This window comes from Geospiza fortis, unplaced genomic scaffold, assembly GCF_000277835.1.
Source record: "Geospiza fortis unplaced genomic scaffold, GeoFor_1.0 scaffold106, whole genome shotgun sequence".
Classification (NCBI taxonomy): domain Eukaryota; kingdom Metazoa; phylum Chordata; class Aves; order Passeriformes; family Thraupidae; genus Geospiza; species Geospiza fortis.
Window position 1 is genome coordinate 1,843,690 of NW_005054377.1, and position 17,622 is coordinate 1,861,311.

General features: G+C 41.9%; 1 protein-coding gene across 1 annotated transcript in view; it reads right to left on the reverse strand.

Moving 5' to 3' along the window:
• Window positions 1-17,622, reverse strand: part of PKHD1 (PKHD1 ciliary IPT domain containing fibrocystin/polyductin) — a 238,627-nt gene that overhangs the window by 96,810 nt on the left and 124,195 nt on the right. Inside the window, 3 exon segments of the mRNA XM_031060250.1 lie at window positions 1-37; window positions 8,980-9,175; window positions 9,826-10,003. The exon segment at window positions 1-37 is cut by the window's left edge and continues 35 nt beyond it. Coding sequence (XP_030916110.1) covers window positions 1-37; window positions 8,980-9,175; window positions 9,826-10,003 — 411 coding nt within the window.

Genomic DNA, 17,622 nt, shown 5'->3' on the forward strand with positions numbered 1-17,622 from the left:
TCTTTCAGTGTGACCTGAATTAAGTCAGCTCCTGTGACTGAACACAGAGAATTTTAGGGAGTTACAGTAAGGCCTTCCAAATTAACACAGAAAAAATTAACAAATCCATTTCCACGCATGAATTCCTGACAACATTATACATTTATTACAAAAAACATTTTCTTTAAGAGCAACTATACATGTTTTCTAAGCAATTTTTGTCCTTTTTTTATGCATTGAGAAAGGATTAAACAAACACATTTTAATTTACAGACACGGAAGGTCTCAAGACAACTCATTAAAAACAGCTAAAAAGAAAACATTCAACAATCAGAAATTCTAGGCTGGAACTCGAATCTCATTTATCCCACTATAAATCCACAGCAGTTCCACTCACATAAGTGATATCACACCATTGAATGCATAATGTATTAACTGGCTCAAACAGTGAAATACAGCTTTTGTTTTGTAGTTTGGTTTTGATTTTTTTTTTCCCCTCAAAATCTGGTATCTGAAAGAGATGCTTTAATTAGCCAGATTTTATAGACTGGAGACAGGGACCCTGTGTTCTCTGCTGTGAAAAGGGGTCAGCAGCAATTATCACAGTGGTAACCTTTGTGCCCATGTATTGTCAGCAGGAGAAGGGCCAGAATAATGCAAATCAAAGAGGAGCAGGAGAAAGCTGCTTCAGACCCAGCTAAAATCCCACCTCCTCTTCATGTCCAGTGGCATATAAAGGCACTTCCTTTCAGTCACCAGACTGGAACAACTGTCAGTTAAAATAGAAACACTCTGACAAACAAATAAATCTCCTGTCCTCTGCCCAGCCCCTTATGGTGACCCTAAAGTGTTGTTGGAAGATTTTTTTGGGGGGTAGAAGAATTGTATCAATGAAGCCATTGTCAGAACTTTCCTCAGTTCCAGAACATGCCTGGAACTTTCCTCTGTGTGCATCAACCCACCAATGGGATTTCATGCCATATTGTAATTTACTTATTTTATCTTTAAACAAGTCTCTGTACTTTTAAATTGTGAAACCCGTCCTTTCCTACCTCCCTCCTTTTCTCCCAGTGCAACTGAGCAAATTTAAAATAACTGAGGTTCATTAATTTTAAGTGTTCAATAAATTAGTATGAATAATCAAAAAACTTGATTCTTCCTGATAATTACTATTTGATGTCAGTTGAAAGCACTCGATTGAGTTAGCAGCATATGCTCCTATGCCAAATGAGGCTTCCATAATTAAATAGAAACTGATTCCATGAGGTTTTTCTCATGTCTGATTAATTAGTAATCAGGTGCCTCAGCCCTGTTCTTCAGTGACACCTTCTCTCCCAACGGTAGCTGGGATCTGATCCACGTATCAGTCAAATCAATCTGCCCCAAACCATCACACAGAGCTCACACTGCACAGCAGCATGCCTTGAGTGGCCACAAGGTGAACATTTGAGGGGAAAAACATGACGTGAAACTGCTAATTTAAAGCCTCTGACACATCTCTTGTGGCTTTCAGACAATACATCTGTGTGTACTTTTATGGTTATGGTGTTTTTCCTTCTCACACAGGGCAAAACAGTTGCCAAAGCTGATGAAATAGGCTTAGGAAAAACAAGACAACCAAGCCTTGACATTATTCTTTTTCACCTAAATATATTTTGTGAGGTTTGTTTGGTTTGGGTTTTTTTTGGTTGTTTTTTTGGTGTTTTTTTTTGTTTTGTTTGTTTTGTTTTGGGTTTTTTTGCTTACTTTTGCAGGAATTAGAGTGAAATCATCTAATTAAGGATGTTTGTATTTTTCAGAGAAAAGCTGTTCTAATTAAATCCTGAGGGGACATAAAATTTGATCAATATGGTGTATAGACCTCATAATGGGGTTCAATCCCCTTATATGGTGTAGAAAGGAACAATTAAGACTTAATTCAGCACAGAGTTTTATCACTGCCACGTCCAGAGTCAGGGCAATAATAAAAGTTTCTCCTATTTGAAGTGTCATCCCACCATGAGAGAGCATGACAATTCAAACCATTATAAGTTATCTATACTCTTGACATGAGCATAGGAATCAGGGACAGAATTCTCCCCAGAACTCTCCACATCCTTGTAACTTGTACAATTATTTACATCAATGGGATGTAAAGTGCATCAGTTGTAAATCAGCAGTGTTTTGTTGCCTTTTCCCACAAATGCTCCTAAAAACTGATCAAGAAAGGTAAAGGCCTTGGGATTAATCCAGGCTACAGTGACACAGTCCTTCTGGTGGTTTTGTTTTGCTGCTGAGTAGGTTATCACTGGGTTTTGCAGGACAGGAAGAGATACAGGCGCTACAGATGAAGGACATCATTAGTAAACATTGAATTAAGGTGACTCTTGGCAAAATGTAGTTATAAGGCTTCAGGGTTTAGTTGTATAAAACCTTTATAAGGCTCATCAATTTTCTGTCTTATTACAGCTCCTCCTGGATGTTTGGGCTGTGGATCATAAATACAGGCCTTCTGGATGATACTGCTGGTAACTTTTCCTGGTTCAGGGCTCCTTGAGTGAACATGAAGGAGGAGCAACTCAGTCTTTTATCAGCTTTGCAGTGACTTGGAATTTTGCCTGTGGATATTAGGAAGGGCTGAAACTAGGATAAATGGCTCCAATAGCCTGACTTACAAATAACAAGCAGCTCCACGCTATTTAACATCAATTGGGCTAACATCCATCACCGGGAAATCAAAACTTTTTAGACAGCACAATCAACAACACAGTGAGACACACCTCTAGAAACAGGAGAACCTAGGAGAGGGTGTTTTGTCATCCCCTGTGAGGATTTTCTGCAGGACATACCCAGAAGTGTGATATAATGAGGACAATGTGTTAGGGAGAAGATGTGTAAGAACCCATTTTATATACCTATAACTGGATAGATACAATTTTATTTTTATATATATATATATATATACACGCATATATATATATACACACACACACATGTATATACATAAAAGATATATATAGATAGATATAGATATACATATAGAAAAATATATATATACACAAATACATATACCATACATATATATGTATATAAGTCTTTGGGTTGATGGACACAGATTCCTACTTACAGCAGATTGGCATTTGTGTAAAATTCCTTCTGCAGACATCACATAATCAAAAAATCACCCTGACAGGATTATAAGGGCATTTTATCATCTTATTTCTGTAGCTGCTGCACTCTCTGGTTTCTCTGCTTCCATACCAGAAGGACAGGAGCTCACTAACCAAGAGAAGGTTGTTTTGTCTCTTTGTGTCTATTACAAAATTGAGCAACTGAGGGAATGAGGTAGAGGGGGGTCTCAGCCTGGAGAAAAAAAGAGTCCCAGGGAGGATCCTATTGCTCTCTGCAACTCCCTGGAGTGAGGTCGTAGCCAGGTGGGTGTTGGTCTCTTCTCCCAGGTAATGAGCAAGAGGACAAGAGGAAATGGCCTCAAGCTGCACTAGGGGAGGTTCAGGTTGGGCATCAGGAAGAATTTCTTTTTTGGAAGGGTGGTTAAACATTGCTACAGACTGTCCAGGAATTTTGTAGAGTCACCACACCTGGAACTGTTAAAAAAATTCCTGGATGTGGCACTCAGTGCTCTGGTCTGGGTGACAAGGTGGGGATGGGTCACAGGCTGGACCTGGTGACCCTGAAGGTCTTTTCCAACATAAATAATTTTATGATTCTATGATTACAAGGGGCGCGTCTTTGCAAAGAACTGACTTTCATTTCATGGAGGTCGCTGAGCAGCCCACATCTGGTCAACCGGCCCTCTGAAACAACAGATATGGGTGACTTTTATCTGGCTGGAAGAAAAGATTCATCCCTGTACAATCAGTCCTCTGTAAAGAATTAACTCCATTCTTCATGTCTTTCACCTAGGATTTGCCTTTACCCTCAAGCAATAGGGCTGCAGAAAATATCTGTGTTTATTTATTTTCTGTATTTTCATATTAGAAACAAACATTCTTTAGAGTGTTTTCCTCCTATACAAAGCAATTACAGAAACCCACAGAGCCTAATGGAAGTGAGGTCATTCTTTAGGAATCTAGAAAAGACAATAAGTATAATCAAATTATTTTTTTAAGAACTATGGAAATTGTAAACCTGCTTCTGACACAGCAGTAATGTGAGGTTCAGCCTTAGGCCCTCTTAACAACTCACACATGAGCAGCCTGAGCAAAGTCAGCAGGATGACCCATCTGCATAAAAGTTGTGTCTACTGAAAAATGTATTTGGGATAAATAAAAAGTTTGATAATCCTTTCTGTGATGTTTTCAATAATGTTTCTGTCCAGCACTTCAAATTTTAGGGGGAAAAAAAGCCAAGAGAAATCTGGAGGTGAAGGAAGCCAGCACTTTATTTCATTCCAAAACAAAACTGTTTAAACATTTCAAAAGTGAACTAAAGGAAAACAACATCTTTCTGGTTTTTAGCCAGTTCCAGTATTGCCCAGAGACCTTAACCAAGGAGCAGTACCATGCTGTGGCACCATATGCTGAAATTTGTAACAGACTTAAAAAGCTCATAATGTTATTATTGCAATTTACAAAGGCTATTCCTCCTAAAAAATATCCCAGATGTCCCAGTGGGATGTTTCTTTCCACCACCCTTGTTATAATAAGTGTTATTTTTGGTTTTTTTGAATCAGCATGGTCATATCATGTTTCACTCCCTTGAAATGTGGTTGAGCCACAGCCCATGTGTTTTTCAGAGTCACACCACAATTGCAGGCCCACAGTGACCTTTGAGAATCACTTCTCTTAGCACATAGGGTGCCCCAGAGAAAATCAGGGTGATGCTATGAACCATGTCAAAGCAAAGCTGGTGATGTAGAAATGACTGGCACAGAATGCTTCAAGCTTCCTAAGCCTCCCCTTCACCCAGAACCCAGAAGGGACATGGGGTTACCTGTCCTTTGATGCAGATTCCTTTAAAATGGTCTGAAAAGGGGATTTTTAAAGCGGCTTGGAGGCTGGTTAACAGAGTTTCATGTATGTAGGTAGCAGTGACTATCTTTGTTAATAGGATCATTGCTCATACAACAGAAACATTCTCCATTACAATTATTTCTCCCCATTCAGCACCCCCTGCATTCTCTCCCAAGCCTAATTTACAAGACTCCAAGCATCAGTGCAACTTAACTCCTTTAATCCCCTCCATAAGGTCTATTTTCTTGCCTTTTGTGCTAGACAGACCTTTTCTTTCTCCTCACAAAGATAAACAAACACTTGCATGATGCCAGGCAGGACTGAAGAGGGCATGGGGAAAGACTGAGCCCAACGGAGACTTCTGGCCAAGGTGGCTTCATTTGGCTGCCTGCTTCATTTGAATAACAATATCTTCTCAGTCACGGCGTTTTCCTTCCCCTTCTCCCCATTTTCTCCCCCATGCAGGCCCCAGTAAAAGGGCTGTGTGAATCCAGGAGCCTGCCCATTAATGAGCTGGCATCTGATCCATATTTACCGGCGTTAATTCCTGGATGTAACGCACCCCTGCCACTTCCCCACAGTTTGCCCTAAAAGGCTTTCTGAAGGGCACAAAAGCAGAGGGTCAAAAGTGAGTTGACCCTAGCCAGAATGTACAATTATTGCAAAGAGGTGGTACACCAGCAGCTGTCGAAACCCCACCGAAGCGCTTCCAAAAGTCGGAGGATGACTAATACGCCGGCCGACTTTGGGCAGGAAGAATTATGGGCCTCCCGAGCAGCTGCAATAATTGTCTTGCCATTGTTCCCCTGCCACCCCCTACAAGTGCCCATTGTGGCCATGGAGTAAAGTGATTTTATGCTCGGGCTGATGCTGTTTGCGCCCAGCTGCCCCAGCGCTGACACACGAGCCTGCAGAGGGGGGACCCGCGTCTGCTAGACGGGGCTGCGACATACCAGACCTTTTACATAAGTCAAACAGGAACAAATGACTCTTTATCAGCCCCTTTTCCCTTTGAAGTGGCGGCTGCTTATAGGTCCTTACAGCTTTTCCTCCTTAGCCCGAGCAAACATCCTCCTTTTGATATGCTACATGCTCATTATCTCTGCCCCATTTAATGATTTTTGACTGAAGGGTGGCAGCGCAGTTGCCAAGAGGGTAGTTAAAGAGGCTCCACGCAGTCAGGACAACAAGAAAGGCTTTCCTTGTGCAGCAGCCTAAATTTGGAGTTTCTTAACAGTGTGTTCTTGTTCTTAGCAGCAGATAAGGGCTGAGCGTGAAATTCTTAATTAAGCAGTAAATAGAGAGTGGGGTGTCAGCAGATGCAGCCTGTAGCCATAGAGACCAAGTCTGATGAAGGAGGGAGCTGAGGCTCAACGCCGGCCCCGGGCTCGGGCATGACTGACAGCTGAAGAATCCGACAAAGCTTGTAAACGGGATTAATTAGTTGGCTAATTATTTCATATAGTTAAATGTAAATAAAATATTAAAAAAGAAAAAAATTCTAAAAGAGCCAACTTGCAGATTTAGGCAGGAAGACGGCAGGAAGGCCAGACCTTCCAGCCTTGTCCTCTCTGGGTGGGTGTGTGGACTGGTGGGGTTTTAAGGCCAGAAGGGACCATTGTGGCAGCTTTCTCTGACCTCCTATGGAGCATGAATCTTGCCTCATGAGGTTTCTAATAGCTTCTCGCAGAGCTGGAACACATTTCCCTGAAAAGACAGCCAAGCATCTTCTAAGGACCCGGAGTGATGGAAAGTCCACCACATGCCATGAATCTGCTCTGCTGGCTAATTATCCTCACCCTCTCAGCCCGCACAGCGGAGAGGAGAGAAATCTCACACCAGGGCCAGGAATCTGCTTTGTTTCAAACTTTTATCCTATACCCACAGCATAGATATTAGGTACCCGACACTGAATTATTGATCTCACTCCTATAAAAGTCCTCACAGAAAATATTCACAGCATGAATTATGCATGTTAGGTGTTTTCATAAATTTCCCCTTGTGTATTTTGCATTATTGTTTCTCTCTCTATTAAAATGAGGAACCACAACAAGCTCTTCATGTAATAAAAATCAAGATGAAAGTAAGGCAAGAGAAGGACAAGAAAGTCTCTGTGATGCAAGGGTGGCATGTGCCAGCCAGACCACTTTTGTCCCAGTCTTCCCAAGACTCATCTCCTCTATTTTCAACAGCAGAGGCCAAGCTACAGATGCTATCCTCTCAGCTTTCCCATGCTGCTCTGACAGTGCAAATCAGGATATGCAAGCTGAAATGCAGTCACCTTTTGTCTGAAGGAACAAATTTGCACTCTTAGTAAACAGAAATAATAAAACTTTTTTTTCCTTCAGTAAATACTTGACTTGATCTCTGGTAAGGCTTAGACACAACCGCTAAATTTACAGTAGCCAATCTACACTTGTACTGTATCAAAATAGGGCCAGGACACAGACCTAAGACCAGGACCCCAATAATCTACATGGTTATAATGCTAGCCAAATTCCTGGCACAGCTTTGGCTAGACCAGGCAGACTCCCAGGTGGTGACCAGTACAGTTTGGGATTTAGCAAGCACAGGGATCTTTTATCATTTGAAGCCTGGGTACATCCAGCCCATTTTTAGAGCTAAAATGTTAAACTCAAGCTTTGCTGTGGCAGTTGCTGAAGGACCAGAGGTGAACACGGAAAGTGTGATCCTCAGACTGAGGTTAAGTTTTGGGTTTTCCCAGTTCTCTACAAATATGATTTTACACCCTGGTTGATTTTCACTGTTGCCAGACCAAGCTCAGTGGATTGCCTGCCCTGACTCCAGGCTTGTTTTCCTCTCCACTGTCACAATGATTGTTCTAAAGGTATCCTACATGAGAAAGCCATTTGCATGCCACCTCAGTAGTGCAAAATCAAGGGAAATTTATTAAATTTAATGGAATGGAAGATAAAAATAATGTGTTATAATGAAAATCATCATCTTTGCTTTCCTGGTATGAGTCATGAAGGAGAAGATAATCTTCTCAAAGACACCAAAATATGTTTGTGATTTCTAGTTCTGCTGCTATTAATAAAGGCAACAATCATTACCTTGCCTTTGACATATAGAGCTTAGATATTTATAAAATTATTTACTTGAGAATGGCTATTATAGAAAATGTCCATTTCTTAAAAAAAAAATTTCCACCACACTCCATGATCTCATGTACAAAGGCACATAGGTAAAGGTTTAAGGTGTCTTTGGAAGTTTCCAGCCCTAGAAAATATTCTCTCCCAGTAATCTTACTCCCTTCAGTGGGCTCAACCTAGCAAGATGAGCATGTTTTAATAATAATACCTGTGATACAGGACCAGCTGACAGCAGGGGTCATTGGTGGAATTTAATGCCTTTAGCACGCAAAAAAAGCCAACTCAAATACAACAGATGTCACATCACCCTCTATTTATGGCACATTCCTTTTGTTTCTAGGTCAGGCATCAGATAGAGGAGTTAGGGATGGACCTGATGTGCACTTACCTACTTGATCAGCATTTTGAAGGACCTTTCACTTATTGAAAGGCCATTGAAAGCTGGTCTTGTCACCGGTAGGCCACAAGGTTTTCGGGGTGAAGGAAGAGACGAGATGGGCTCCATGATCAGAAGGCTTGATTTATTAAGTTATGATATATACATCTATTATAACTATACTAAAAAGAAAAAGCAAGGGAGAGTTTCCAGAAGCTGCTAGCTACCTAAGAATAGAAAGTAAAGAATGATCAACAAACCTTGCTCTCTCGGACTGTGTCTGAGAGAGCTCAGTTCCGGATTGGCCATTACCTCCAAACACTCAATCTGGGCCAATCCAGAACTGACCTGCTGCATTCCACAGAAGCAGATAACCTATTGTTTATGTCTGGCTGCTGAACTTCTCAGCTTGAGCAGGAAAATCCTAAGAGAGGATTTTTCATAAAAGAAATGTCTGTGACATGGTCTTGAGTAGATTTGGGGTTTAAATTAACGAGACATCAGCTCTGTCACCATTCCTGATCACAAATGTAGATTGCAACCCCCACACTGCACTTACCCAGATAAGTGAACTTCCCCATCCTGCTGTCGAGATGCCAATCACAGCTCCTGTGGTGGCCGTAGGAAGGTACCAGCTGGACTGGCTGTCCTCTCCTTGTCCCACAGGACACCACAGCCTCAAGATGGGCAGGAAGATCCCTGTGTTCCACCAGCAGGTAATTCCCAGCCTTGAAGTTGCTAAATGTCACTGAATACTGAAGAAGAGGGAACCAAAGGAAACGAGTCTGAGTCTGGGATTAGAGCTCCATGGAGTGCAGCATAAAGGGGTAAGGAGGGTGGTGCTCCTCACAGGCAAAATGTGTTGAAAACAGGAAAAGAGATGCAAAACTAAGCAGGAGGTGATGGTAAATGCAGAAGAAAAAAAAAATCAACTCCCCTCATCACCTTTGAAAGGTGAGGAGAATCAATGCCTTCTGAAAACTGTACTTCAACATGTCTTAAGGCAGCAAAAATCCTGTAGGTTCCTAAGCACCTTACTGAACATTCACCTGAGATATCCAAAATCATCAAGTGTCCATGGCCAGGTGGGATGGGGCTTAGAGCAACCTGGTCTAGTGGAAGGTGTCCCTGCCCATGGCAGGGGCTAGAACCGGATGAGCTTTAAGGTCCTTTCCAACCCAAACCATTCCATGATTCCATGACCTTCCTACTCCATGTGACTACTGAGGTCTTATCTAAGAGATAAAAGAGAGCTTATCAGTCATCTTATCTAAACCTATAAATACAGAGAGACTTTCTCAGTGCACTTAACTCTATTTTATTTCTCTCTGCTCATCCAAAGAGATGAAAGCATGATTATCTCTTCCAGATATAATTTTGAAATTATAAAGCCTTCCCATGTTACCTGGAGCTGTTTGCTGACCAAAGGGTTGTCAAATGTCAACGTGTAAGTCTCTTTATCCAGGAGAAGAGCCATCCAGCCATACAGGTTTGATAAAGTATCAGGGACATAATTGACTGTGTTTGACTTATTCCTACTGTCAGTCACAGTTAAATTATAGGGAATCTCAGGAGCCTCTTTTCTGCAGGAAAAGAAAAAAAACTTACATTGTTACATTGAACTCTGTTATTTTGCAACCTGTGCAGTTTTATTTTTATTTGAATTACAGCAGCTGTGCTGGATCTCCCTTAGAATGTGTCTCCATTTTTGTAATTCTTTTTAAATGCCATAAGAAACAATATTTTGCCCCAGTTGCTGTAACGGGAGAAAGAAAAGGAGAGACACAGCATGTAGGAGTAAAGGAGGAGGGTAGAGCAGATGTAACAGCCAGGGTACCAACTTCTACATTGCCAGAGTATTTTCCCTCTGCCAGACTAATGGGCCTCAGGTTCAACTTTTAGGATCTTCATGAAATTTGGTGGAGTCTTCTTATTATCATCAGCCCTGGCTGGGTAGGGTTTGGAGTAACCTGGTCTAGTGGAAGTGTCCCTCCCTGTGGCAAGGAGTTCGAATGAGGTGATATTTAGGGTCCCTTCCAACCCAAACCATTCTGTGATCTGTGATTATTCACTCCCATCTGAGTGGTCAAAAGTTTCACTAAAAGTCCTGTGTAATTCCAAGAGCTGGTCTCTGCCTGCAGTCAAAGCTGGGGCTGCTGAGGATTGATTAAATCTTTCACAAAATGGGTGAACTTTTAGTACAGCAGTTCTTATGAGCATCCAAATGAGAACCCAACCCCCTTTTTCACTAGAACTTGGCACTCCTATTTTGTGACCAGTCTACTCAGGAGAAAAAACCCTTACTGCACAGATCAACATTAGCACTGGTATCATGAGGGGTCATAAACCCTTTAGATTTAAGGTTGCAGTAGACTCCTCTCAGTTTAGGCATTTGAACTGACAATAAGCTTTAAAAATCTCCTCTTTTAAGCATCCCTTGAATAATTTTTCTCAATATTTGAAGCATTACCTTACAACTACGCATCTCAGCATATTATGTAACCACTCAGACTGGATATGGCTTACTAACCCAAGACAGTGCTAAAACTCGTGTCATCCTGCAATTTGCCTGTATTTGGAATTTTTGGTCGGTTTGTTGTTTTTATTTTTCCCACAAGTGCTTTGGAGATGATGCAAAATCACCAGAGCAGTCATCCCAGATGTATTTTTCTTTTCTCTTTTAAAATCAGTTCAGTGATTTTTTTTTTCTTTTTTTGTTGTTGTTATTCTAGTGTCTGTCACTTTGTCAAATCACTTTCTGGTTACCCAGAAACATTCAGCTGAGAAACAGCAGTGGCAAAACGACGTGTGAATCAGCAAAGAATCACTCAACCAGAAGATATTGGCAGACCAATGAAACTGGAAGGAGTTTATAAGGCTTAAACAGCTTTTGTACCACTAATAAACCTCCTGTTATGGGCATTAACTGGACCAGGATATTAAGCTGCTAATTAAGCAAGTAAATGACAACAAGCACATTATTGCCACAGCTATCAGCACCTGCACAGGTATCTAGCAGCAGAAGAACACCACACACAATGCGAAACTCTGCACATCAGAAGGAGCCTTATGGAGTTGCAAAGATGCCCAATGTCACAGCAAGTGACAAAGACTCAGACCCATCCTCTCTGCAGCATAAATTCACATGGTTTTACTCTTTATTTATTTTATTTTTCATCTCTGGAGAGTTCTGAAGAGAACAGCTTGAATCACTTTTACTGGGACACTCTCCTCAACATTTCCAAGAGAAGTAAAGACAGAGAAGAAAGCTTGGAAGGGACAATCCAGCTGGGATACAAGTCTGACCTGTTAGAATGTTAGGTGGCAATTCCACACCAGCCGTGTAAATCCAATACCTAGTGAATGGAAATGTGAATTCACTAACAAGTGAATTAACTGTGAATCCATTCATGTTGGAGACCAATATTTAGAAGACACCAAATAAATATCTTAAACTGGATAGTGAACTTCCAGATGGCTACAGTTAAGTTAAATACATCTTTTCCTGTGTGACTACTTAGACAAGTTATAGAATCATAGAATCATTTAAGTTTGAAAAGACCTCTGAGATCATCGAGTCCAACCATTAACCCAACATTGCCAAGGCCACCTCTACACTATGTCCCAAAATGCCACATTTACATGTGCTTTCAATCCCTCCGGGCATGGAGATTTAACTCTATTTTTAGAGAGTTATGAGTACCACTGCCCCACAAAGTCAATTTCAATGCCTGATCTCCTTTTCCATGGGGAAATTCTTTTTAATGTTCAATCTAAACCTCTCCTGGTGCATTTTAGGGCCATGTACTCTTGTCCGGCGCCTTGTTCCCTAGAAGTAAAGCCTGGCCACATCCCCACACCCCTGACCCCATGGCTGCCCCTTCCTTGGGAAGCGGCAGAGGGAATTGTGCAGAGCCACAAGGTCCCCCCTGAGCCTCCTTTTCTCCAGGCTGAGCCCCTTTCCCAGCTCCCTCAGCCCCTCCTGGTGCTCCAGCCCCTTCCCCAGCTCTGCTCCCTTCCCTGGACACTCTCCAGCCCCTCAATGTGTCTCTTGCCATGAGGGTCCCAGAGCTGTCCCCAGCACTGAAGGTGCCCCAGCAGTGCCAGCACAGGGGACAGCACTGCCCTGCTCCTGCTGCCATCCCAGAGCTGGGACAGCCCAGGTGCCTTTGGCCTCTTGCCCACCTGGGCACACCTGGCTCATGTTGATGACCCAGGAAGGAAAAGGAACAGTAGATACCTTATGGCCTGGAATCTCAAGGGTTTTCTTGACCTGGAAATTTGTGTCCTTGTCTTTTACATGAGTTGCTTGAGGTGTTGCCACCCATAAATTCATTTCCGACTTCTGACAGGCTGCCCACCACCAAACCAAAAATTTAGGGAAAAAAAGAAAGCTTCTCAGCTCAGTGTACAATTTAACTGGTGCAAGGACAAAATAAGCCTGAGATACACTCCCCTTGAAAGGATGTCAGTGTGTTGTTTTTTCACCTCCATGCCAAAAAGGCACCAAAATGGAAGTACCCTACTAATGGAATTACCAGCTACAATTAGCACCATTTCCATTTGCCCTAAATAGCCAGTGATTTCACTGCGCCCTAAATAGCCACCAATCTACCTCTCTTTAATGCTAATGAAGTAGAAGAGCACTGGCACACACGAGTATTTCTAATTCAGAGGATCTGAGGGAGCCTGCACGCATCATTAACGTGGAGAGCTTCATTATCAGAGGAGAGCCTTCCCCTGAACTTCTCCTGGCTTTATTTGAAAGAAACTAGGAGGCAATGGTCTTAATGCAAAATTAACCCTCCCTTTAAACTGCTGGAAACCTTTGCAAACTGTAAGGGGGAGAAAAGGATGACTCATTGTGAAGGCTGTATTTTTTATATAGAAGCAGGTTTCAATTAAGGAGCAATTTGCTTTAGAAATATGGCAGGATTACAGGATAGGGCTTTACAGTCTGAGCCACAATTCACCAATTGTGACTGTATAAACTGTTATATAATTTAGCTCAAATGCATTGTGCAGAGCTGCTCGACAGATATGGGCCACAAAGGATTTGTCAAGCCAATCAACAACATGGAGTAGAACAAATATTTACTCTCCTGTTTATGTTTACCATTAACTTATTTATCCTAAGGGTCCATATCTGTGTGTATGAGGGGAGGCACTCTGTTTAGCTCTAAATGCTTTCTGTTTGTGTAATAATCCATTATGATTATCCCTCTTCAAAAACAGGAAACAATTTAGCGTTGAACTTCAAATGGGACACCAAATGTTTATATCAAGAGTCCATGTTTATTGTTGGCCAAAGAGAGGCTAATTCAAAATTATAACCATATCAAACACTTTACAGGTTTAATCTTGGGCCCCAGACCAGTTCACTTTATTTTAATTGCCAAGAACTAAGAATTTTCAGCTGTTTTCAGTAAATGTGAGTATCTTTGTTGAGATACCAAGCTCATTATTCAGATCTGTCTTTTATTAAGAATCCTTAGTAGCAGCGATTTTTTTTCATGCATGAGTCTTTTAGGAAATAACCAGATCTTTGACCCTGATCTTGAGTCACCACCATGGGCTGAATTTTAAATAAAAGAAGAATTGAGACAGTTTCCCAGGAATAGAAAGGGTTGTGGCTGACAAGATGGATTCCTTCAGAGTGGAATTTCAGTTTGCTACCCCTGCCTTCCAAAATCCCCTGTGTTCTTAAAATATTTCCCCAAATCCTACAGTTACAAGCTGATATTTTCAGGAAAACTAAAATCAGACAGAAATCCTGAGCTGGAAAGTGTTTGGTAAAAAACAATTCAAACGTCTGCAGTGTGAGCACAGCAAACGCCAGAGGAGGACTGCTTGTTCACTCTGCTTTTCCCACATCAGGTAGAGCTCTGAAGAGTCCCTGGAAGTGTCCAAGGCCAGGTTGGATGGGGTTTGGAACAACCTGGGGCAGTGGAAGGCGTCCCTGCCCATAGCAGGGGCTGGAATGAAATTATCTTTAAAGTGTCTGCTAACCCAAACCGTTCTGTGATTTTAGGATCAATATGTTGGTTATTACAGGGAGTCCCAGCTGATGCACCTGGCTCTGATCTATCCAGGCCATAAGAAATATCCAAGGGACTTGCCAGATTTCCCCTTGCCAGGAAAGAAAGCTTAGGGCCAGCAAATGTTGCCTCAATGTTAAATTTATCTCCCTGCACTTAGAAATACCTCAGATGATGGTCAAGCTGAGGGAGAAGGCTTGAAGAAATATCTTGTATTTCATACTCATAACACTCTTCATGATCTGGCTTTGCTGCCCATACCCCTGACTGCAGGGTGAATGGAAAGGTGTCCTCCAGTGGGCAACAAATTTCTCTTGGTGGGGTGTCTGAAATGCCAGAAATGCAGCAGAGTAAAAGCCGAATCTCTTAAGCTGAGCTGAGGAGTTGGTAACTGAGCAATCAATAATTTAATATTTGCCTTCCATGTTACATCACAGGAGCCCTCAGAGGATGGGTTATGGGGACAAGTGACCATGCAAGCTGCCCCTTGTGTGGGGGGACACACAGCCAGAGAGTGACTGAGGACACTGAGAGAAGAATCATGGTGGTCAGGGTGTTTCACAGCAGGGAGATGTTCAGCTGAAGGCAACACAGAGAGTAAATACAAAGGAAAGCAAAATTAGAGTAACCATCTGAAATTTCTTCACAATTCAAAGACACAGAGGTAGGTGGACACCAACCCATCAGCAGTGGCTGGGTTTGCAGCAGAAATGCATCACGCAGAGAAGATGTTAGAGCTGATTTAGGAATGAAACCTAAAAAGTTAATCTCTTGCTCTGCAGCAGAAGAGGGAGACAATAAAAGGCTTGAACTACAAGACTGGTGCTGAGCAAGCCCAAGTAAAGCAAAGCAAAATCTACTGCTTCCCCAGTGAGAAAAGGAAAGCAAATTAGAGGGACCAAGAGGGAAACTCCCTTTTGGCAGGCGCAGCCACCAAGTGTTTGCAGTACCCTTCGCCGCAAGGTGCTGCCAGGCTGCAGATTATTCTAATGCTCTCCTCTTGTAAAAATTATGCATAATGTGAAGAAACTTTGAAAGTCACTTAATCATGTTATGACAATTTTTTAATGAAAATTTGTTTTAATATTAATAGAGATTCATAGTTTCATGATAATATGGGTAGCGGTGGCATTTGGAGCAGCCGTTTCTAGCCTGCAGCCATGCTGTGCTGTGCCATAGCATAAGCTGTGCTTCAGACTACTCAATAACTTTCTCACATATAAATTTATAAAGACTTTTATAAGCTCCAATTACATTTTTAAAAGACATAAAACCCCTCTTTAAAGTGTGCTTACGTGACACATTAGTTTAACTTTCAACTGGACTTTGTGAAGAAGGGTTTTGTTACAGCAATGCTAGCTTGGAAATGGATCTCCATTTCCTTGGAAGTTGTTGAGTGAAGCAGTTCAGGACAGAGAGTCACAAAATGTTCAAGATAGTAGTTCCCCTTTTCAGAAGAGAGCTTCCATAGTTTTTCTCTAGCAAAACATTCATTTTCTCCCAAACACATCGTTTATTTTGGGGAAAAGTGTCAATACAACATGTGCATCCTGGTAAATTAAACAGCACAAAGATAAACAGTGAATTGCCCACATTATATCATAAATAATTGAAATTGTTCCAGACATTCTTTTAGCTGGCACCAAACATCCCTATCCCTGACAGCTCCCAAGCAGGGCATCTTCCCTAAAGATTATTGCTGATGCAACATCCCTGATGTTTTGGAGACTGAGATGGTTAAAAATATGGCCATGTCCAATCCTTGCCAGTTGCTCTCAGGGTCAGAGAATGATCCTGAGGTTTCTGAGATAGAGGGTGCCATACTAGGTCTCCCCTCTTAAAATCCATTATTTGCCTCAACCTTCAAGATTTTTGGAGCTGGAATCCCATCCCTGAAATTCAGGATAAATGAAAAAACCCACCATCTCAAGCCTCTCATGCTTTTTTTGTTTTTTGAGGAGGACAGAAAATTCATGTTGCAGACCTGACAGGTCTCATATTCCATGGCCTGATAAAGCATGATAGAAAGATTTCTTCCAGAGAGATTTTTAACTCTTTTCTTGTCAGAAACTGAAGACAGCCATGAAACAGTGCTTTTGTCTTTTCATTGAGGAGAGATGGATCCAAGAGGAACTTGTTAGGAATTTTTTTCCTGTCACTCACCTATCTTTATTCTCTTTACTCAACCTCTGCCAATTGCTCCTAGTCATGTTTTGGTGTATTAATCCTAAACTATTCCTTTTTTATTGCAAACACTCTCCAAACACATCTGGATAAAATTCACCCATTCTCCTTCTCCCATCCCCTTATCCTCTGGTCATGGTGTAGATATTTTATTGACTTTTACTCTTCATCCCCTCCAGCTCCTTTTATTCCCCAACCTGGTCCTCTCCCAGGTTCCTTTTGGACCTCTATCTATCTGAACAAAGCCTCCCTGACTCACCACCCTCATTTGGCTGGATGTGACAGTATTTCAACTTCACATGACAGTGATTTGACTGCTGGGGACTGCTGACAAGAGAGGATCTGGAAGCATCACAGAGAGGATGCTCATGGCCCCTGGGGTTACTCTGCTGAATACACAGGAGGACAGGCTAACAGCTGGCTTCTTCTTCTGTCAAGGATCTTTGACATAAATTGACTCCCAACTCATGCAGATGAATAATAAAGAAGCTAAATAAAGGGTACTTGCTTGAAATAAAACCTCAGTTGAGAAGTCATTGATATGACTAATCATCGAATCCTGGAATTATTTAAATGGGAAGGGACCTTAAAGCTCATTTAGTTCCCACCCCTTGCCATGGGGAGAGACACCTTCTACTAGACCAGGTTGCTCCAACACCTGTCTAACCTAGTCTTGATCACTTCTGGGGAAATTCTCATGCAGTTTACTGGGAAGACAAAATTTAGGCCCTGTTAAGCCTTCCAGCAATGGTGCAGATGGAGTCCTGCTTGTGCTTGCTCTTTACCCACCTTTTGATGCCAGGAGAAACAAGGCGTGTTCAATATATGAACTGTCATGAATTATTAACAACTACATTGTGGCAGTATCCAAAAGGACCCAAACCACTCCACAGGCAACATTTAGAGAAGCTCCATCCACCCACACAGCATCAGCCCAAAGATCTTGCAGTCCATTTCAGCAAGGTAAACAGAGACTGGAA